This window comes from Porites lutea, chromosome 11 (genome assembly GCF_958299795.1).
Source record: "Porites lutea chromosome 11, jaPorLute2.1, whole genome shotgun sequence".
NCBI classification, from domain to species: domain Eukaryota; kingdom Metazoa; phylum Cnidaria; class Anthozoa; order Scleractinia; family Poritidae; genus Porites; species Porites lutea.
In genome coordinates, this window is record NC_133211.1 from 5,481,986 (window position 1) to 5,504,849 (window position 22,864).

Sequence of the window (22,864 nt, forward strand, 5' to 3'; positions counted from 1 at the left end):
GGACATTGCTAATGACGCAGTGTTTGTTTCTTTGTTTAACTCTTCGTTATAGAACATTTTTTTCGGACGTTCTTTATACCACGCGAGACGAAGCAGCTAACTAAGAGAGATAGCGGGTCACTTTAGCCTGAATGTAGAAATCCCCTATAGCTAATTCCTTGGCTTTCGTCTCTTCAGGACATGAAATAGGAGACCCGCAGGAAGGCTACTTATAAAGTAACCAGAGTAATGGCACAAATCAAGAAGGAATTCAATTTGCATTCGTATAAGTCTTTGTCCTCTAGCTCTCTGTCCAGGTTCTACAAACATGGGGTAGTAACATTGTTGCTGTTTATAAAATATTTTTTTCGGACGTTCTTTATACCACGCGAGACGAAGCAGCTAAATAAGAGAGATAGCAGGTCACTTTAGCCTGAATGTAGAAATCCCCTATAGCTAATTCCTTGGCTTTCGTCTCTTAAGGACATGAATTAGGAGACCCGCAGGAAGGCTACTTATAAAGTAACCAGAGTAATGGCTCAAATCAGAACGAATTCAATTTACATTCGTATAAGTCTTTGTCCTCTAGCTCTCTGCCAGGTTCTACAAACATGGGGTAGTAACATTGTTGCTGTAAGAAATGGCATTTTTCTTTTCATTTTTGTTGTCCGGTAACTTTAACACACACAAAATCGCAAAAATAGAGTTGTTATCCTCGGCCTCTCCTTCTCTGGAATTTTCTTTAAAAAAAACTTGTTTCATTTAAATTTTAATCAAATTTTCGCAGGAGCCGATTAATCGGCTCCTCATTCACCTCGTTAAGTTTTTTTGTCACGTGAGAAAGGCGTGGGACAATTTTCACTAATTAGTATCTTTTCTCAGAGGAATTCATCGTCGAATTGACTGTTATGAAGTATGTAACTGAAACGCCATTTTCAAACACTAGTGAAAATATGTCTGAAAAAAAGTAAAAAATGCGTGACAATCTTCCTTGTGTGACATTCGATGTCATCCAGCTGTCACAGTTCATCACAAGCCAATCACATTTGCTAAGGTCCCTTGTTAATAATCGTGTTTGGCGTATAAATTATTTTGCAAAACCTGAGTCTGGTCTTCTCAGTCGTTGACCGGTCTATACACATGTCTCAGTAAATTAAATTTAATTTTTTTCCTCCTATGCAGCAATCTCGCCATGAAGGCAAAATGAAGCCTGTAGCCTTCTGTTAAAAAGTACGAGTTGTCGACAATAGAAAGTACTGATTTTCACGATGTTATTCCACGCAGAAGATCAGATACTTTTAGATGTACAATTTCACGTACGAGTCGATGAAGCCGGTGCTAACAGTCAAGCATGGCTTTCCCTTTTTCTGAGCATCAACACTCTGTTCAGTGTGTTATTTATTATCGTCGTAACAAAACTGGACGTTCTTCGATCCTGGAAAATCAGAAGCGTGGAAATGAAAATAAAAGTCAGCACTAAACGAGGTAAGACAATTCAAGTTTAATTTAACTGCAACACACCCCGTAGGTTCAAAGCTCAGTTCCGGGCTATAGCTGGTCCAGACGCGATCGATCAAACGATGTCTCGTTGATGATCTCTATTTTACTCCTTCAGAGATTTACAGAGGAAAAATTTCCGACAATTTTAAGGGAAGACCTTGGCAAATGTACTTTATAGACTTCATAGCGGCTATGAAATCTTTCATACACAATGCCAATCCCTTTTTGGCGTTCGGCACATGCAAATTTAGAATCATACGATATCTTTCCGGTTTTCCCATTGGTCAATCTCATTTATCGTGATAACGAAAAAAAAAATGTAAATATTTTAAAAGATAGTTCAAAATCTGTCATTTTTATTTTAAGATCAAGCAAAAACGCTGCAAAACTATGCAGAGTTATGGTTTTAATGGCGTCGCCTGTTAAAGAAAGATTAACAGAGAGACTGATCATCGAAAGCGCGCTTCAAAATAACGACGATAACTTATAAATTAATTATTTAACAGTTCAGATAAGTTTGCTCGTGAGGATATGGCTTGTCGGTCCCTGCAGGACTTCCGGTTTGGGAGAAGTCAGGCTAGCAACATATCAGGCATTTTATAATATCCGACGCGAAAACACCATAAAATATATGATTACGTAATTTTAATTGTTTTTGGCAACAAAACCTTGAAATCCACGGGAAAGTACGTCATGCATCAACAATCCTGCGCGAAGAGATTGAATACCAAATAAGCGGTATCAACTGCGATTCCGGGAGAACGTTTCCTTTGCCACCCTAGGCTTACTAAGCGGAAATAGCTCAAGCCGTGATCGTATGATCAAAACTTAGTTCTGCTCGTTGACCCTCGTTGTACTTTGTACATCTTCTTGTACTTTGAACTCTCCAGAGATGCATCTTATTCAAGGCTAAATGTGTTTTCTTTGCATTTTTGGCAAAAGTCATTGTCGATCAAAAGCTTGTTATTATATTGGAACAGATAATACCCAGACAATACAACAGTGACAAGCGTTTAAGTTCCGGGGGTACTCCCTATAATGGCTTATACGGGGAGGCTCCGCCCGAAAGGGGTACCTATTTCAGGCTTCAGGATATGCCATATGAATAGGAAGGGATTTCACTAGTTGATCGAAGTATTTAAAAGGGTAGGAAAATCTGTCATGTTTTAAGGCCCAAAAGGGCTAAAAGATACATTTTACGGCTGTAAAAAAAGTCGAGAGGACGGTCTGGTCTTGAGATTTACTCACATTCAAAAGACAGTGGATTTAAAGCAGTTATTAAAAGGAGTGGAAAGTTATAAACTACTAGGTATATGAAAAGAGGTACTATTTGTCAGTAGAAGTATATAAAAGGCAGGAGTACCTTTTCTGTCTAAGATGTTCTTTAATAAGGGGTTAGACCTCGGGGCCATGAGCCTGTCGGGGCGTAGCCTCTCCTTTTAAAATTTGTCGAGTACCCTTCCCCCCCCAGGAAGACGTTTAAGTAAGCACAAGGAAGCAAGAGGCCATGAAATGGTTTGGAATGTTAAAACTCATACATAGTTCCTTAACCCCTATGTATCGATCCCCTGTTGAAGGCCTTTAAGAATTTACAATGAAGAAAGACCACAAATATACCTCGCGCCACTTTATTTTTAGTTTGGGGGTTGCAATATTTGGGTTTCTTTACACGATGTGATAACACGGAGTCCTGCGTAAATTGAATCACCGAACCCAGACAGTCTAAATCCCCCGGGATCCCCGATACAGAGGAGCAATATCCAGGTCTTTTATCTAAATTGTAGGTCTTGATTGACAAGTCCCTCTGCAGCGTGGGCATACAGCTTTCGAAAGGCTTTGTAGCATGTTGTTTCACCTGAATTTTGACTTCGAATAACCGCCCAGGTGCATGTTTAAAATTTGGGCTAAAAAGAGAGGCACGTATTGGAAGGGTGGAAGGGGGCGTTAACTTTATTTTGGCCAAACGCAAAGTCAATATTAATATGTTACGTTTGTGAAACAAGTAGTTGGTAGTTAAGCGTACCGTAGTGCCATTAAACGTTTTACACACGTAATGTATAGGAAGCCGGCAACACAGATCCTCATTGCAGACTGTTCTGTAGATTAGTCACGTGCTAAAGCACGTACAAAATCAACTGAGAGGAGATTCTCAATTATCCGGGAGTCGGCTCCTGCAATTATTTAATAAATTCACTCAATTATATCTCGCAGGATGCACAAAAATGGTTTATTAATTGTAATCGATGCTATAATTAGTCATCACTGCTGTATTTTTTAAGTTTTTAGCTATATTTGCATTAGAAAAGCAGCTAATTACATCCATCATAGGCGCTGTTAAACACTTCGATAAAATAGCGCGCAATTTTTGCTCACCCAAATTTATCCTAGGTAACCTAGAAATATATGGAAAAGAAGCCTGGAAAAGAACCTCGATATAGCGAAACATCCTCATTTTGAACATATTTTGCCAGGCTTGGCCCTTCTTTATATCGAGGTTTGAGTTAATCAATGCAGTTTGTTTCAGTTACGATATTTTTTTCAAGAGGGGATACCCTGATTTTTTAAAATAGATTTTCTAAAATTGTTTTCGCCTGTGCCCCTGAGGATAAACAGACCAATGCTAAGCTTGGTCAGCGACGTAAGGCAAACCAATCAAGTCTATCCGTGGAAGGCTGGAAACCGAAATACTGAAAAAAATATTTTTTTAAAAATCTTACAAAAAAGACAAAATAAAAAATCAAGTCCTGTGAATCTTGTCAAGATGATTTCAATGCATCATGGAAAAATATATATCGAATGTAAACAGTTTTAAAAAGCGGAAGGAGTAGCCCCTGTCACTCATCACCGACCGACCAACCGACGGGGTAAAAGCCACAGGCCCACTCCACCCGCCTGAAAAGAAAACTCTTCCCATAGTTCATCGCGCCCGCGAGTCGAGGTTGTTCCATGTGCCGAAATATATTGTTGCATCATTTTCAAGCTCTTTTGGCGACCTTGTTCCTATTTTAACGTTAATTCTTAGTGAAGGGATCGACGAAGAAAAATTTGGAAATCCAATTTAAACCATGTATTGCATTTTACGTGGATCTACAAGGGTAATTTTGTACCGTTCGTCGTGCGCGCGATCTCCACTTGTTGTAAAGTCGAATGTTGTCGCAGAACATTCGCCTATTCTCTACAGCAAGTTTTCTGTGCTTGGAATATATCCTTTGCTTTCACGTAACTATCATACAGCCAGAGGTAAGCTTTTCTGAAACCCAGCGCGAAGCTCAAATTGTACCTAGGCCTATTACCCGACGGTCCGTCTAGCCGTCACGCGATCATCATAGACAGTTTTACTGACGACCCGAACTTGTTTTGAAAAGTTTAGTGGCTTGCAAACTGCTGTAGATAATCACATGATTAGTCATTCGCCTTCCCGATTTTAGTTGGATTTGTAGCAGATGATGATTTATCTTGTTTATTGAAGCTCACAAGTACATGATCCTTTCCTCTTTACGTTAGGTGCCCAGAGACTTGGGACAGCCGTGAGAAGCTATTTGGGGACCTTGCGATGGTTTAGTATTCCAGCAAGTGTGGGCTTTGCTTATATTTGTTATCAGCAGTTCTGGCATGTTAAGGAAAGAGAGGAAAGAAGACTCAAATCTGGTGAATTGGTTGCTCAGTGGCAGGTAAGGGATGATTGCGTGACCTTTTTGTGTTGTCACGCAACATATCAATACATTTTTTTAGAAGAACGCCTAATTTTAAGGTTGCGGCTGAGATTGAACATTCCTAGTTTTCTTTTTGAGATTTTAGCCTGAAAATGTTCTCAACATATCCATAAAGGAAAGACATTTTTAGCTACAGACAGAGTTGTTCTTCAGTGGATCACATCAAGAAAACCACATTTTTAACTAAGTGTTTGAGTTAATTGTCCTGTTAGACTAAAGTTTCATTTATTTTAGCATTATTTGTACTATCCTAAAGAAATGAGGTGACTCTCAGCCTGGGTGTGTTTTTAGTATGTTCTTAAAATTTTGTATTTAAACATTCATTTAAAAGGAGGTTTTTGGTACAAGAAATGAGTGTGTATTCTACACTGTACACCCTCATAACATTTTCTTCCTTTGAGTATGTGGGCTCTCTTTTTGTTTTCAGGTTGCCTTAATGAAGAAGCTACCAACAAGAGCTTTTTCTCGTGTATGGGGTAAATTTTGTGACGTGCATTTACCCCTTTGGTTGCGTAAACCTGTCATTGGAACATTTTCGTGGTATTTTTCCTGTAATGTTGCTGAAGCTGTGGAAGAAGAAATTATTAATTATCCAAGCCTGGGAGCTTTCTTTAGGAGACAACTTAAACCTAACACTAGAAAGATCTGCGAGGCTAGTTCTATTGTAAGTATACTTAAGGCTACATTCAAGTCAATGTGAGTCCGCCAATCACCCCCAACCCCACAAAATTTTTACAAAAACCCCATTTCAGGCTAAAAGAAGTACCCCTCTGTGGTTAAGTCAAAAGGTATATTGTTCAAGATTTAAAGTGAAGCTAATTGTTGCAAATATATGTGTATGAAATTAACAAATATATTAGCATGAGAAAACACCCTACTGGTATGTCGTGTCCGTCTACACAGGGGCACTTCACAGGCATGCAGCACACTTTTTTGCAGATTCCTTTGCCCTCAATGCACGACATACGTTGTCAAACATGATCAGAATGGCAACTATTGTTTTATCAGTAGCGATTGTCCCGACTGCAATTTCATTGGAAATATCCATAGGGAGGCTCAATTAACCTTTGAAACTTTTGGAGGTTTTAGTGTTAGATAAGGAGACAGTTGGTGTGCACATTTTTGTATATTTCAAGTCAAACAGGTTTTTCACTTTCTGACCTCTTCCTTTGACAAACTTGGTAAATGCCAAAAAGGGTGCAATGAAACCAGTTTAGCATGCAATAGTTCTGTTCATCACCATGGTAACATTATTTTACTAATAATATTGACTGCCTTTTTTTTCCATTTTGTAAGGTCAGTCCAGCTGATGGGCGTGTTCTTCATTTTGGTGTAGTGGAAAGAGACGTGGTAGAGCAAGTCAAAGGAATGACTTATTCAATGAAAACTTTCCTTGGACCTGACCAGCCATCTACTTCAACACTCAGGGAATTAGAAGTGAATGAGGATAAAAAGCTTTATCACTGTGTTATTTATCTTGGACCTGGTGACTACCATTCATTTCACTCTCCTAGTGAATGGAATGTTTCCCTCAGAAGACATTTTCCAGGTTGGTTTTCATCTACACAAGTGTACTGCATGATCCATAGGGAAAGTTTGAGAAAAGAATCAAAATTTTATTTCTTAAGACCTGAGAGTTTGTCTGTTCCTGGGGATCAAACCTAAGACTGTTGTGCTCCAGTCCAGTACTCTACTGACCAAGTTTACACTACAAAGTGAAATGGAATACAATAGTCTTTCTTTCTTCTACCCATTTACACACCAAACAATAGTCCTTTAAGCCCCAATATCCACAGACAAGTTTTCCACATCAATTTCTATACACTTCATCAAAAATAAGTTGAGAGAATTTGTTAAAAGGTCTTATTAGCATATTCCCCTTGGTGATCATTTTATAAATTCTGATAACCTTTCCTCTTGATTATGTATTGACATTGTTAGGAGATAATTGATGTTGGTCATTCTTGGGACTTAAAGGCATAATGTATCAATACTTTGTAGTACCATTATAGATAAAAGATATATAATAATTTATTTGTTATTTCTTTCCTTGATCCATACAGGAGACTTATTTTCCGTTCACCCAGGAATTGCAAGAATAATGTCTGGTTTGTTTAACCACAATGAACGTGTTGTTTTGAGTGGTACGTGGAAGCATGGATTTTTTAGTTTTACTGCAGTTGGAGCTTACAATGTTGGATCTATTGTCCTTAAGTTCGATGAGGTAAAAAGTAACACACAAAATGCTTTTCAGTAAATTATAACAATAACTTCAATAGTGTTCTTATTAATTACCTTCAATCCTCTTTTATTACAATTATTACATGTAGGTAGTGTATTTTGTCTATTTGTAGTAGTTCTTTATTGATTTACATCAGATGTGGTAGTGTACATGTTATATTATTAATTAATAAAAAAATAACTGAAAAAAATACTGTTTTTTGGCAAGAGGGTATTTTTCATGTTTTTGCTCTTTCTTAGTACCGGTATGCATACATACATACATACATACGTACTTTATTGTTACCTCCCCAAAGGGTTCTTTTCAGGAACAATGATTAAATTTAATTCAATTAATATTAATTCCTTAGTATCCCAATAAACACGTAATTTCCCTCATTTTGTTTTACAGTCAAACCCTGTTAATACGGACACTGAGTGGGGGGTGGGGCGGGGGGGGGGGGGGGGCATAGAAAGTGTTCTTATTAACAGGGCGTCCGTTGTCAACAGGTTGAATTTAGAGATAATGTAAGGATTTTCTTTCCCCAGGGACAAAGTAAACTGTGTGTAATAATGAGGTGTCTGTATTAAGCAGGTGTCCATAATTAAAGCGGCATTTGACTGTACTTCATATTTACAAATGACTTATCATAACATTGTTGTCGGTGATTTAAGAAATGTGATTTTGAAATAAATTCTGCAAATATGGAAACATTAAAAACTTTATTTATGCGGCTGCGTTTAATGGAATAAAATTAATGTAACACATGCATTGTTTTAAAGTATCCAATTTGTTAACTTTTGCAGGATTTGAAAACCAATAAACCAGAGAGATATACACCAGGCTTCTACGATGACCGCGGATATGTTAATGACAACACTAAAGGTGTATCTTTGAGACGTGGAGAGAGGATGGGAGCTTTTAACCTTGGATCAACTATTGTCTTGATATTTGAGGCACCAAAAGACTTTGAATTTCTTGTTCATCCTGGACAGAAACTGCAATATGGTGAACCAATTGGATCATCTCAAAAAGACACAGACTAGACTTGAAATTTATTTTGTAAAGTAACTTATTCCGATATCTGTAGATTACATGCTGTAATATACTAAAGCCTGTGTATAGGAGATAACCACACGGACATTTCTGTGTAAAAGAAACTGTTGTTGGTTATGCACTTGTGGAGGCCCAGCTGTAAGGGTAAATTTCTGACAAGCGACATTGCCTTGAAACAGCATAACCAGACAAAATGAAATGGCGAAAAACAACATGAAGATGGGTTTAATACTGACAGGGACAGGGCCTACTCCTCAAAACGCAAAAAGACCTTATGTGAAATTCAGAGAACAGACATACATATCCCCTCTCCTAAAAGGGCCAGACCAATATTAAGGTTTCTGGAAAACTGCCCACCTACCCCTCCCCTAAGCCAACATTTTGCCCTAGGTGAGAAGACATTGTTAATGTTGGCTTAGGGGAGGGGTAGGTGGGCAGTTTCCCAAAAACCTAAATTAATGCAAAGGGCCTTACTGTGATATATGGTATGTGTATTGTTTGTTAACTGCTATGAGATCTCACTTTTGCGAAAAACTACTTTGCGCCTTTAACAGTAGTGGTATCTGCCCTAAATAGGCTTGTTCTATAGAAAATTTGGGAAGGAAAGGTTGAATTTACTGAGGATCATGTCTGCTTGATACATTGGTGATTCCATCTTATGGGGGGGTTCTGATTAATACACTGTTGTCAAATTTAGCCTGCGGGCAAGCTCTCCGGGGTTCTCTGGTGGCATTTGCCCCACTGCCAGAGCACCCCTTGCTTGCAGGCTGTGCCGATTAATACTGGTTTGGTTTCCAGAAAAAAATGGGAAGAAATAGTTTGAGACTGATATATCAGAGGCTGGTGTGACCAAATACCAGTTTTTGCTGGACATTAAACTAATATATTTTTGTTATGAATAAAGTTATTCCAATATTCTCTCATAAAATCTCTGCCGCACTTGATTGCTGCATGTGAGAAAATACCTCGGATACCCAGGGTACCATTCATGTTCCTTGAAAACAAAATCAATGCTGTTATGATGACTAAAATTGAAAACTTTTTGTACGAGTTGACAGTCTTGCACTGGCCTGGCTCAGTCCTGATGAAGGACTTGTTAACCTGTATAAAGGTAATTTAACAGATAAGGATGTTATTTATTGTAAATAAAATCACATAAATGGGGATATTTGTGATTTGGCTGAGGTGTACACAAAATTTTATTTTTTTAATGAGATGTGAAAAATTTAGACCAGCGGCTGGAGAACATTCAATCCGTTTGTGGTGAAATGAGCCTCAACCATAGCTCAGTAGTCTTTCTGAAAAAATAAGCAATAACTATATGGAAAAATCCTTAATTATATGAATAATGATAGAAAACGGACCCTCAGTGTAGTCAGTAGTTTTTCACACTTTGTTGAGTTATTTTTGATTTGGTGTTCTAAAACAATACAAGAAAAAGCTACGGCTAGCCTGCAAAGCAGGTGCTTGAAAGTTATATGGTCGCGAGAAAGATTAGGGCCCATGACGCAGACATGCAAGGGGAGAGAGAGCCCTCTCTTCCTGCATGTTTCAGTGTATACAATGAAGTATTTAACAGTAATTGTCACTGGGACTGTTTGCCTATTGTCTTGTGCCGTTATTCAAACCGCCTATCTGTACTAAACGTACTACTACGTTGATTAAAATCATTTGATTGCAAGCTTTATACAATTTTTCATTTTTTTTTCTTTCCGTTTTTCTTTTCTGCACCCCTCAAGACCTTTAATCTCGCTCCCGAATCCCGAGCTGATCAAATAAGAAAAATCCCGGATCCCGAACTTCAAATAAGCGAAATCCCGAATCCCGACTTTCAAATAAGGGAAATCCCGGATGGCAAAAAACCTATCGGGACCCTCAACTAAGGAAAATCAGTCTTGGAATTGGAGAAATGAAGCAAGGGTAACACTTTCTAGATAAAAAAGCGAAACTGAGTAAGGTATCCTCTGTTCATGGCCAATTCATTTACCTCTACAAAGTAAATGCGCTTATACTTTCCTTCATTTTAGTTTTTGAACACATGATAAGCCACGTGACCAACATTACACGTACTGAAGAATAAGACCTCGAGCGTTCATTCACGGAAAATTTCGTCTTGATTAAGGCTATTGCAAAGAATTATTCCGGACACTCTTTTAAGCCAGGCGTTCTTTTTTCGGGTTTTGCCTTTCAAAATGTCAAAGCTGGGTCCTCTCTTTCCGCCGCGCAGGGATCAGGAGTAAAGCGAACGCTTACTTTGTGTAAAACAATAGAGTCAATAGAAACCTTTTTAACTTGTACGCCAAACGGGTGGTGGATGCATGCCCCAGAGGGTTACACCTTGAGCTACTTTACAATTTTGTCACCAGAGCCTTCGGATCTTATGGCTGCGCAATAGAGTAGAGCTCTGAGGTAGAGAATGGCTACTTTGGTAAAATGACAGGAAAACATGGCGATACTGAGAAAGATCGTGACACAAAAGGTGCTCGCTTTAGAGACGTGGTGATTAACAGACGGAAGGTTCAAGAGCAAACTTAGTTGGAGGGGGGAAAGTTGATGCAAATGAGACAGGGATATCTTTTTTTCAATTCTCAAATTTACCCCTCAGCGTATTTTTTAGGGCGAGGTATAAGGGGTAGGCGGAATTGTGGGAAAGAGTTTAAGCGTTCACTGGTTTGCCTTGCACCTCATACTATTCAGTTTGTTTAGTTAACACGTATTTCTTGCTATCTCCTCATGCCACTGATTATATAGAGGGAAACTCAATGTTATTGCTTTTCTTCGCTTTGAAAATTCTTGGTAACGATTGAATCGTATATACTGAGCTGTACTTTAAGTTGTTACGGCCAGTTGTGGATTCTTCCCCCGGGGGTTACTCGGGTTCATTTTTCCTGGATGTGTGCCGCTGGCCTCTCGGAGATCCTATCCGATTTTAGTAAAATCCAACAAGTGGTCTATTATCAATGCTGCGTTCTGATTGGTTGAGCTATAGGTTATAGCCCACGAGTAGCGAAAAGCGCCGGCTTTTTGGCGGCAAAAAAGGATTAAAGTCTAGCTTTAAGTAGCTAAAATTATTTTGTTCTCGATATTTTTGACGAACTAGTTGGATTTTACTATTCAACAATTATTCCTCGAGCCCGAATGGGCTCTGAGTCAATAGCCCATTCCGCCTTCGGCCTCACGGGCTACTGACTCGGAGCCCATTCGGGCTCGAGGAATAATTGTTAAATAGTCTATTCTGTGGCCGAATAGAGACGCCTTCTTAGTGACTTTTGGGAAATTGTAATTTCCGACATCTCAACTTAGTAACTTTCTGTTTATGCATCCACCTTATAAAGCCTTTTAACTAGGTCATCCTGAAAGGAATTGACACATGTTTACTTAATGAAGCAAAAATCTTCCCATTTTTAAATCCGTACCTACTTGAATTTTGTGATTCCCCAAATCCCAAAAACATGCGATCCCATTCTGAGTAACTCTAACGAAAATGCAACCGTATTAAAATGCATCCACATTAATCTGTTACTAAAAAGTACCCCCCCCCCCCCCCTCCGCCGGGGATTGTTCCTGTATGATAAAAAGCTCTCGACCGAAAAGGACAGTGTATGAAAAGGGTCATGACAGCTCAGATTAAAATTTTCATACGAAAGTACATAAATTAACATTTTGATAGTCCCGCCGTTTTTTCATGTTAAGAAAATGAAGGAAACATCTTTCCCATCATTGTGAAACTCGCCACTTCCAACTGAAAACGAAAGAAGCACTGAAAGAAGAGTGAGCTCAAAATGTTGCGCTTGTTTATTCCGTTGTTTCTTGTTCTGCTCTTGCGTTCCTTCGCAAGCCAGAAAACCTCTGTAAGCAATGTAAGTTTGGTATTTTTTTTAGTTCGGTCCTTGTATGAATTAAGTTTGTCTGATATAAAAAGTAACATCAAAAGAATATACACCATGACTGTGCTACTTTAACCAATAAAATTCAACACTAATGAATACCTCGCGGATTTCCTTTTGTTTAGGTATCAAATCAAAACCATTGCTGCAACTGTCGCGACGGTAAGCTGAAGACTTTGAATGAATCCTGATTCCTATCTGTTCATGTTGTTCTAATATATTTTCTGATTTTTGCCTAGGAAGGGACGGACGAGATGGTCAGAACGGTAAGATAAGACATCGCACATATCAGTATAACTGCCATGTTTTCACTAACGGACACAATGTTAGCTGACGATTCAAGGCCCAGATTACGAATTGTATAGCAGCAAAATACTTTTTGAGCCGCTCAACCTTCCAGTTTACTACCTATACGTATACATCTGTTCACACCTTCTGCTGATAAATGGAATAGTAGATTGCTAGCAGGAAATATTGCCATATGGATTGGCCGTATAGTTTCATATAACTACCGGTGACTTCATCTAAGAAAATATGAGAAGTTCTAACTGTCGCAAGTCGAAAAGCAAACCTTGTTAAATATAAGATAACGTAGTCAGAATTTAGATGGTGCAGAAAAATAAATGAAGTATAAAGTGAGATGTCAAGATCACTGACGTGGCATTGTCTTCTCATCACCATTAAATAATTTTATTCTTTTTACACCCAAGGAAAGGATGGTCGTGATGGAAGAGACGGGATCAACGCGGGAAACGGGATGAAGGTTGCTCTAGATATTAAACAGGACAAAAGCTTTTTCTGCCATTAACAAAATCGATGATAAATTATTTCTTGGATCAAAGATTAATAAGGCAGAACACCGGACAAAAGGCTAAGATTATTCAAGTTCCCTGCAGTCCGAGATGTCAGCTGCCTAAGAAACGCTCTCTAAATATCCCGATAGTCTATTTTCTGTAGTAAAAGGGAGGGACACAGTACCCAGTTAGTTTGATCAAATAATTAGTTACATAAGATACAAAATTTCGGTTAAAATCTGACGAAATCTCAGCGGTAAAGGCAGGTCTTAAAAGAATTACAGAAAAAGAGATCTGAGTCTTCAAGTTTCCTCAACCCTAGATTGTTTTTTTTGTTTTTCAGGGTCAAAAAGGAGAACGTGGCTCACCAGGAAACAACGCAGGAGGTGTAATTAAGTTTAGCGATACCGCTGAGAAATGTACCGCAAGCATTGCTGGCACTGTTAGCTACAGTACTTCCCAGAAATCGTTACAACTCTGTGATGGAAACCATTGGCTGCCAGTGTTGGCTGTTAGAAAAGGTTACACAGCAGATAGACCAGGCCGCCATTGTTTGGATGTCTCAAATTCTGGTACGCTTAAACTTTGAAAAACAATTAAGGCGTAAGGCATTTGAAACTGACCAATTGACACTTATAAGCACCACTAGTACTAAAAGCATTATAGACAATAGAATCAAACTCGTTCCCAGTTCCTATGCTGTGGACACTGATGGTTGTTGTAGAGAAGGCTGGGACGTACAGAGTAAGTAGCGGCAGGGACTGGGATACTGGGAAGAAAACTGTCATTTAAAGACGCACTTTGAAATGAACCTATTAAAGATTATCTTATTAATCAAAATAAACAATCATTTGAAATAATCTTAAAATTACATATTATTTATGATCAGGCCAAAGTCATGGCAGTGGGCTTTACTGGATTGATCCAAACGGTGGCTCGACAAAAGATTCGTTCCAAGCCTTTTGCGACATGGAAACTGAGCGTGGAGGTTGGACCCTAGTTGCCACAAAGGTCTCCCCAGGCTTCCTCTTCATCAAAACTGTTTTCTCATCAGTGGCTGCTGCAACTAAGAACAGAGATGCCGCGAGTCACATACATCCAAGCATGGGGAACTGGACAGAGGTTATGTTCCGCTTTGCTGACGTTGATACCATCCGACTTATTTACAACAGAAAAGCGGGCGCACCAAACAAAGACAAAGAGGAATTCGACAAGTTCTTGATGGGGAAGTCTATGAATTTGAAAAAGAACGTGAATGGATTTTATAAGTACAGTCCAGCAGATAACAAAAGAAATCCCAGCGTGGGTTTTGCCACCATATCCTCTTTGTACTTCCAGTCAAACGCTGGGATCTCAGAATATCACGGTGGCACGGATAAGTGGCTTGACATGGTGAAAGGTACTGACGGCTCAAACAGCTACGTCTACAGCGATAACAGCAGGGCTCGGGGCACCAAATGTATCGCGGGCTACTGTTATCTGAACAAGCCAATCTGGGTGATGGTGCGCTAGTAAAACCATCAAGCCAATACACAAGCAGCTAATTACGCGAGAAAGAACTAGATACTTAGGTGTTAACAGGCGATAATAAAGTAGGTTTTAAAACAGACTGCTGGCGATATCAACGTTCTAACAATAGTGTCGAGATTAAAACGACTTGATATTAATCCAGTTAAAAAGAATTCACGCATCTTGTACTGACTGCTCTTAAAATAAAAGTAAAAAGCATTGGCGATTCGGATGTGTTGTTTATTAGTCGTTTTTTTGTTTGTTTGCTTTTTTCTCAGAACAACTATTTTGTTGCTTGGGTAGGGGGAAATTGAGCAAGGGTTAGATTCAGTTCCACTCTAAGCCTGGTGCATGTGTTATGAGCAAAGTTTTTCGGAATAACCGACTCAGAAATAATTAAAGAACTACGAATAACGATTGACTGCGTCAGATTAATGACAACTGTCTTGCCTTTTTACAAACTTCTTTTTTCGGTTTTTTAAAATAATTCAACGCACGGACAGGAGAAGTATTTTTTCTAATATTCAAGAAGAAATAGGACTTTTGATATTATCAAGTATAACATCGAATTTTATCACCATGTGGTACATACTCTTGAGTTGTAAGGATTGGATCAGAAAGTTGGAAAAGCTTACACTGGCTCTTTTTCAAGATAACAAAATTTATGTAAGCCGTCTACAGCTATAAAAGACGCGCTTTCTTGTGAATCTCTTTATATTCCTTTAACCTAACAACAGACGAATCATTAAAGACAAAAGCATATGAACAATCACCGAAGAGGCCAAATTTCCAATAAGAGAGATTACGTTCTTCAATGCCTTTATAAAATCGAGGTAATATTACGCAATCTGTCGTTAAGGCGGGAATATCGTAGCACCAAACACATCTTGACACGAACTGATTATAAACCAAAACGTTATCTGATCTTCTAGTTAGGCTGGATCCATGTGAACAGAACTTTTGGAGTTTTATTGGTGGTCGGATCTCATTTTCTTTTGCTTTCTAGTTCCAACACTTGTTTTATGGAGATGTCCCAGATTTTCCCCATTATTAAGTTACCAATAAGAGTGAGGCTACAACATAGGCTACAACTTGCGGGACACTGTTATCGCCATCCAGAGCTAAGTACCCAGAAATTAGTCCTTTGGGAGCCCACACATGACCATCGCGGGAGAGGAAGACCGAATACTACCTATATTGACACTCTTAAGAGGGATACTGGGGCATTCGAAGCAAGTGAGATTGCTGCACTGATGGCTGATAGGAGGCTGTGGAAAGATCTAGTGGTTGCCCGCCTTCGGGCGACCAAGTGAGTAAGTGAGTGAGTGAATAAGAGTGAAAACTCGGATATAGAATAGCATTCGTTTGTTACTCTAAATAAACCCTCAAGTTGCTGTGGATTACTAAGATGATTTTTTAAATCATGATAATTGATGACATCTTTGCACTGCGATGGCTGACGGTTCACATGACTTTGGTGCCAATCAGACCAGATCTGACATGTATCAGATGCCAGCTTCTGCTGAGCAGGGTGAATAGATGCGGCGCAGAAATGTTTTTCACGATGTTCATATTATTATTATTATTATTATTATTATTATTATTATCGCGACGTAAACTTGCAAAATAATGCCTAGGCTCCCTCACAGAGTCTTCGTTCAAGCTTAGGCCAGAAATTATTCTTTTTTCTTTGACATCTCATTGACCATTTCCACCAGGCCTCAGAGCCCATGCATCTTGCCACTCGCAAATGATAAGGCCTTGTATCAAGTTCTTCCACTGTTCATCCCAAACGTTGAAAGTTTTTAAGTACGATTATCCTCTATCAGAAACGATAATTCATTTATCTATACAAAGTAAATTCATACAATTTCCTTAATTCTAGATTTTGGTCACGTGTTTAGTCACGTGACAGATTTAGCACACACGGCAGAATAAGAACCTAAGATATATAATCACAAAAAAAATCGACATATTTCAGGCTACCCAGCAAAAGTCATTGCCGATCAATCATGTTTCTCGGAACACACTTTGGAGCCTAATTTCTTTCCTTCTTTTCTTTTTTTTCTTCTTCTTCTCCATTTTTTCCTGTTTTATTTTTTTTTGTTCCAAAATGTCAAAGCTAAGGTGTTCAGCTTTCGCCTCCGTCATCCTCCCTGCTGCAGTGGAATCATGCACAAAGCGATCGCTTATTTTATGTGAAACAATAACAATCTTTTTCTCTTTCAGTTACTCTGGCTTCAGCGTAAATTTTTTAAGGCAAAGTAAAGTAGATTGCGAGAAGAAGGTTGAGCGCCCTATACTATTTAGTTTGTTAAGTAAATACTATCTCTCACTCTCTCCTCACGTCGCTGATGGCATCTAATGACAATGCGGTGTTCTTTTTTTACTTGTTTCTGGAAAAGTGTGTGTTAAAATCTAGTTGCGAAGTACTGTACTTCTAATAAAGGGTTTGTTAGGCTCAATGCTGACTATTCCGCTTTTATAAAAAGCTCTCGGAGGACAAGAACAGTCAGTACATGACAAGGTCATGACAGCTCAACCAATGTTTGCATCAAAATTATCATACGTAACACAAATATTAAAATTTTGATGGTCTCGCCGTTTTTTCATGTTAAGATAATAAAGGAAACATCTTTCCCATCATTGTGAAACTCGCCATTTCCAACTGAAAACAAAAGGAGCACTGAAAGAAGAGTGAGCTCAAAATGTTGCGCTTGTTTATTCCGTTGTTTCTTGTTCTGATCTTGCGTTCCTTCGCAAGCCAGAAAAAATCTGTAAGCAACGTTCAACGTTTGGCACTTTTTTTAGTTCGGTCCTTGAAAATAATTGATTTTGTCTGATGTAAAAAGTAAGATCAAATGAATATACACCAGGACCGTGCTACTTTAACCAAAAAAATTCAATACTAATACCTCGGGGACTTCCTCTTGTCTAGGTATCAAATCAAAACCATTGCTGTAACTGTCGCGACGGTAAGCTAAAAACTTTGAATGAATCTTGATTCTTATCCGTTCATGTTGTTCTAGCATAATTTCTCATTTTTTCCCTAGGAAGGGACGGACGAGATGGTCAGAACGGTAAGATAAGACATCGCACGGATTAATATAACCATGTTTTCACTAACTGACACAATGACCAGCAGTTATGAATTCTATTAAGCAGTAAAAGACTTTCTGACCCGCTCAACCTTCCAATTTAGTACCTATACGTATATATCTGTTTACATCTTTTGCTCACCAATGGAATAGTAGATTACTGGCAGGAAATGCTGCCATAGGAACTTAAATTAGTCTCGTTTTATATTACAACTGGGCGAACTAATCTGAGAAAATATAAGAGGTTCTGACTGTTGAAAATGGAAAAGTGAATCTGGTTAAAAATAAGATAACCTAGTCAGAGCTGGGACTTTTTAATTTAGATGGTGTAGAAAAATAAATGAAGTATTAAGCAAGAGATCAATGTCACTGACGTGACATGATTAAAGTTGTTGTCTTCCGCTTTCTTTTCCGTGAGTTCTTCTCGTTCTCTTTTCTACTCATTACCATTAAATAATTTTATTTTTTCACACCCAAGGAAAGGATGGTCGTGATGGTAGAGACGGGATCAATGCAGGAAACGGAATGAAGGTAAAAATATTAAAAAGGAATAAAGTTTTTTCTGCCCTTATCAAATCGATGATAAATTATTTCTTGGAACAAAGATGAATAAGCCAGACGAGAACTTTTAAGAACACCGGACAAAAGGATAAGATTACTCAAGTTCCCTGCAATCCGAGATTTCAGCTGCCTCTAAAAACCCGCTTGTTTAACTCCAGAGTCTATTTTCTGTAGTAAAAGCGGACTGACACAGTACCACCTTATTCTGTTCTAATAAGTAGTTACATAAGATAAAAAATTCCGTTTAAAATCTGACGAAATCTCAGCGGTAAAGACCAGTCTTAAGTAAAAGAATTACAAAGAAGGAGATCTGAGTCTTCAAGTTTCCCCAACCCTAGATTGGTTTTAAGAATAGTTAAGGACTTGTTTGTTTTTCAGGGTCAAAAAGGAGAACGTGGCTCACCAGGAAAGAATGCAGGAGGTGTAATTAAGTTTAGCGATACCGCTGAGAAATGTACCTCAAGCATCGCCGGCACTGTAAGCTACAATACTTCCCAGAAATCCTTGCAACTCTGTGATGGAAGTGTTTGGCTTCCAGTGCTGACTGTTGGAAAAGGTTACACGGCAGATAGACCCGGCCGCCATTGCTTGGATATTTTAAATTCTGGTAAGCTGAGACTGTGATAAATAAAAAGAATCCATAAGAGACTGAAGAGATAGTTGTAGATATTGCTGAGAAGTAGCTGGCCTGCAATGCAGGCCTATATATTTGGGACGAGTGAAAGCTGATTTATAAAGTTTGCAATGCCGCAGTCGCCATCTTTCTTAAATATGCCTGCTAAAGTTCATCCTATCAATCATAATATATAAACAATCATGTAAAATAATATTCATTTTTCAGTATATATTTATTATCAGGCCAAAGTCATGGCAGTGGGCTTTACTGGATTGATCCAAACGGTGGCTCGACAGCTGACTCATTCCAAGCCTTTTGCGACATGGAAACTGAGCGTGGAGGTTGGACCCTAGTTGCCACTAAGGTCTCCCCAGGCTTCATCTTCATCAAAACTGTTTTCTCATCAGTGGCCGCTGCAACTAAGAACGCAGATGCCGCGAGTCACATACATCCAAGCATGGGGAACTGGAAAGAGGTTATGTTCCGCTTTGATGACGTTGATACCATCCGAATCATTTACAACAGAAAAGCGGGCGCACCAAACAAAGACAAAGAGGAATTCGACAAGTTTTTGATGGGGAAGTCTATGAAGTTGATAAAGAACGTGAATGGATTTTATAAGTACAGTCCAGCAGATAACAAAAGAAATCCCAGCGTGGGTTTTGCCACTATATCTACTTTGTACTTCGATTCAAGCAAGGGGATCTCAGAATATCACGGTGGCACGGATAAGTGGCTTGACATGTGGAATACTGGTGATGGCTCAAACAAATACATCTACAGCGATGACAGCAGGGCGCGGGGCACCAAATGTATCGCGGGCTACTGTTATCTGAACAAGCCAATCTGGGTGATGGTGCGTTAGCAAATCCATCAAGCCAATATACGAGCAGCTAATTGCGCGAGAAAGAATTAGATACTTAGGTGTTAACAGGCGATAATAAAGTAGGTTTTAAAACAGACTGCTGGCGATATCAACGTTCTAACAATAGTGTCAAGATTAAAACGACCTGATATTAATCCAGTTAAAAAGAATTCTCGCATCTTGTATTGACTGCTCATAAATAAGAGTAAAAAGCATTGGCGATTTGGGTGTGTTGTTTATTGGTCGTTTGTTTGTTTGTTTGCTTTTTCCCAGAACAACCCTTTTGTTGCTTGGGTAGGGGGAAATTGAGCAAGAGTTAGATTCAGTTCCACTCTAAGCCTGGTGCATGTGTTATGAGCAAAGTTTTTCAGAAAAACCGACTCAAAATAATTAAAGAACTACGAATAACGATTGACTGCGTCAATTAATGACAACTGTCTTGCCTTTTTACAAACTTCTTTTTTCGATTTTTTTAAATAATTCAACGCACGGACAGGAGAAGTATTTTTTCTAATATTCAAGAAGAAAAAGAACTTTTGATATTATCAAGTATAATATCGAATTTTATCACCATGTGGTACATACTCTTGAGTTGTAAGGATTGGATCAGAAAGTTGGAAAAGCTTACACTGGCTCTTTTTCAAGATAACAAAATTTATGTTAGCCGTCTACAGCTATAAAAGACGCGCTTCCTTGTGAATCTCTTTATATTCCTTTAACCTAACAAGAGACGAATCATTAAAGACAAAAGTATATGTACAATCACCGAAGAGGCCAAATTTCCAATAAGAGAGATTACGTTCTTTAATGCCTTTATAAAGTCGAGGTAATATTACGTAATCTGTCGTTAAGGCGGGAATATCGTAGCACCAAACACATCTTGACACGAACTGATTATAAACCAAAACGTTATCTGATCTTCTAGTCAGGTTGGATCCATGTAAAAGAACTTTTGGAGTTTTATTGGTGGTCTGATCTCCCTGATCATTTTCTTTTGCTTTCCAACACTTGTTTTATAGAGATGTCCCAGATTTTCTCGATTATTAAGTTACCAATAAGAGTGAAAACTCGGATATAGAATAGCATTCGTTTGTTACCCTTAATAAACCCTCAAGTTGCTAATTGGGTAGAATCATATAAATTAAATAACCTATTAGAGTCAGTGGATGACTAAGACGATTTTTAAATCATGATAATTGATGACATCTTTGCACTGCGATGGCTGACGGTTCACATGACTTTGGTGCCAATCAGACCAGATCTGACATGTATGAGATGCCAGCTTCTGTTGAGCAGGGTGAATAGATGTGGCGCAGAAATGTTTTTCACGATGTTCATATTATTATTATTATTATCGCGAAGTAAACTTGCAAAATAATGATTAGACTCTCTCACAGAGTCCTCATTCAAGCTTAGGCCAGAATTTATCTTTTTTCTTTGACAGCACATTGACCATTTCCACCAGGCCCCAGAGCCCATGTATCTTGATACTCAAATGATCAGTGTGTATCAAGTTCTTCCACTATTCATCCCAAACGTTGAAAGTTTTTAAGTACAATTATCCTCTATCAGAAACGATAATTCATTTATCTATACAAAGTAAATTCATACAATTTTCCTTAATTTTAGATTTTGATCACGTGTTTAGTCACGTGACGGATTTAGCACATACAGCAGAATAAGAACCTGAGATAAATAATCACTAAGAAGTTTGACATATTTTAGGCTACCCAGCAAAAGTGATTGCCGATCAATCACATTTTCGGACGCACTTTTTGGAGCCTGATTTTTTTTTCTTCTTCTCTATTTTTTCCAGTTTTATTTTTTTCCAAGATATCAAACCTAAGGTGTTCAGCTTTCGCCTCCGTTATCGATCCTCCCCCGCTGCGGTGGGATCATGAAGAAAGCAATCGCTTATTTTATGTGAAACAACAACAATCGTTTTCTTTTTCATTTACCCTGGCTTCAGCGTATATTTTTCAAGGCAAAATAGAGTAGATTGCGAGAAGAAGGTTGAGCGCCTTATACTATTTAGTTTGTTAAGTAAACACTATTTCTGACTCCTCACGTCGCTCGTTCAATCAAATGACACTGCGCAGTGTTCTTTTTTTACTTGTTTTTGGAAAATTCTGTATTGAAATCAAATCGCTAAGTACTGTACTTCTAAATAAACGGTTTTTTACACTCAATGCTCACTACTCCACTTTTATAAAAAGCTCTTGGTGGACAAGAACAGTCAGCACATGACAAGGTTATGACAGCTCAACCAATGTTTGCATCAAAATGATCATAAGTATTACAAATATTAAAATTTTAATAATCTCGCCGTTTTTGATGTTAAGAAAATAAAAGCACCATCGTTCCCATCAAAGTGAAACTCGCCATTTCCAACTTAAAACGAAATGAGCACTGAAAGGAGAGTGAGCTCAAAATGTTACGCTTGCTTACTCCGTTGTTTCTTGTTCTGATCTTGCGTTCCTTCACCTTGACAAACCAGAAAAACTCTGTAAGCAATGTAAGTTTGACATTTTTTTTTAGTTTGGTCCTTGTATGAATTAATTTTGTCTAATATAAAAAGTAAGATGGAAAGGATATACACCATGACTGTGCTACTTTAACTAATGAAATTCAATACCACTGAATTCCCCGCGGATTTCCTTGTGTTTAGGTATCAAATCAAAACCAATGCTGCAACTGTGGCGACGGTAAGCTTATGACTTTTAATGAATCGTAATTCCTATCTGTTCATGTTGTTCTAATATATTTTTTCATTTTTTGCCTAGAAAGGGAAGGACGAGATGGTCAGAACGGTAAGATAAGACATCGCACCAATTAGTATAACCATGTTTTCACTGTCTGACACAATGCCCAGCAGTTACGAATTCTATTAAGCAGCAAAATACTTTCTGACCCGGTCAACCTTCCAATTTAGTACCTACATTATATACCTATTCACACCTTCTGCCTTTAAATGGAATAGTAGATTGCTAGCAGCAAATACTGCCATATGAACTTAAATTAGTATATAGTTACGCTCCACATAACAACTGGGCGAATTAATCTGA

General features: G+C 38.4%; 5 protein-coding genes across 6 annotated transcripts in view; all 5 read left to right on the forward strand.

Moving 5' to 3' along the window:
• Window positions 1-1,247: 1,247 nt before the first annotated feature.
• On the forward strand, window positions 1,248-8,823 carry LOC140952075 (phosphatidylserine decarboxylase proenzyme, mitochondrial-like). 2 transcript variants are annotated; one of them, XM_073401492.1, is made up of 6 exons: window positions 1,248-1,464; window positions 4,984-5,150; window positions 5,620-5,856; window positions 6,489-6,741; window positions 7,256-7,416; window positions 8,220-8,822. In XM_073401492.1, exons 1-6 carry the CDS (start codon window positions 1,248-1,250, stop codon window positions 8,457-8,459), a joined length of 1,275 nt encoding a protein of 424 aa, XP_073257593.1. In that variant the 3' UTR covers window positions 8,460-8,822. The 2 variants fall into 2 exon arrangements, with proteins under 2 accessions (XP_073257593.1, XP_073257594.1); XM_073401493.1 differs by lacking the exon at window positions 1,248-1,464 and adding an exon at window positions 4,420-4,719 and having other exon boundaries at window positions 8,220-8,823.
• A 2,079-nt stretch (window positions 8,824-10,902) lies between these two features.
• Window positions 10,903-13,739, forward strand: LOC140952475 (uncharacterized). Its single transcript, XM_073401901.1, has 5 exons — window positions 10,903-10,986; window positions 12,482-12,518; window positions 12,596-12,622; window positions 13,067-13,119; window positions 13,494-13,739. The coding sequence occupies exons 1-5, from the start codon at window positions 10,903-10,905 to the stop codon at window positions 13,737-13,739; spliced, it is 447 nt and encodes a 148-aa protein (XP_073258002.1).
• Window positions 13,740-13,861: 122 nt separating this feature from the next.
• On the forward strand, window positions 13,862-14,882 carry LOC140952476 (uncharacterized). The gene is made up of 2 exons (XM_073401902.1): window positions 13,862-13,898; window positions 14,040-14,882. Exons 1-2 carry the CDS (start codon window positions 13,862-13,864, stop codon window positions 14,660-14,662), a joined length of 660 nt encoding a protein of 219 aa, XP_073258003.1. The 3' UTR covers window positions 14,663-14,882.
• Window positions 14,883-18,017: 3,135 nt separating this feature from the next.
• LOC140952477 (uncharacterized) lies at window positions 18,018-19,993 on the forward strand. Its single transcript, XM_073401903.1, has 3 exons — window positions 18,018-18,025; window positions 18,624-18,925; window positions 19,177-19,993. The coding sequence occupies exons 1-3, from the start codon at window positions 18,018-18,020 to the stop codon at window positions 19,797-19,799; spliced, it is 933 nt and encodes a 310-aa protein (XP_073258004.1). The 3' UTR covers window positions 19,800-19,993.
• Window positions 19,994-21,017: 1,024 nt separating this feature from the next.
• Window positions 21,018-22,864, forward strand: part of LOC140952478 (uncharacterized) — a 5,961-nt gene continuing 4,114 nt past the window's right edge. The window contains exons 1-2 of the mRNA XM_073401904.1: window positions 21,018-21,096; window positions 22,583-22,609. Of these exons, the coding sequence (XP_073258005.1) occupies window positions 21,018-21,096; window positions 22,583-22,609 (106 nt within the window). The remainder of the gene's footprint in view (window positions 21,097-22,582; window positions 22,610-22,864) is intronic.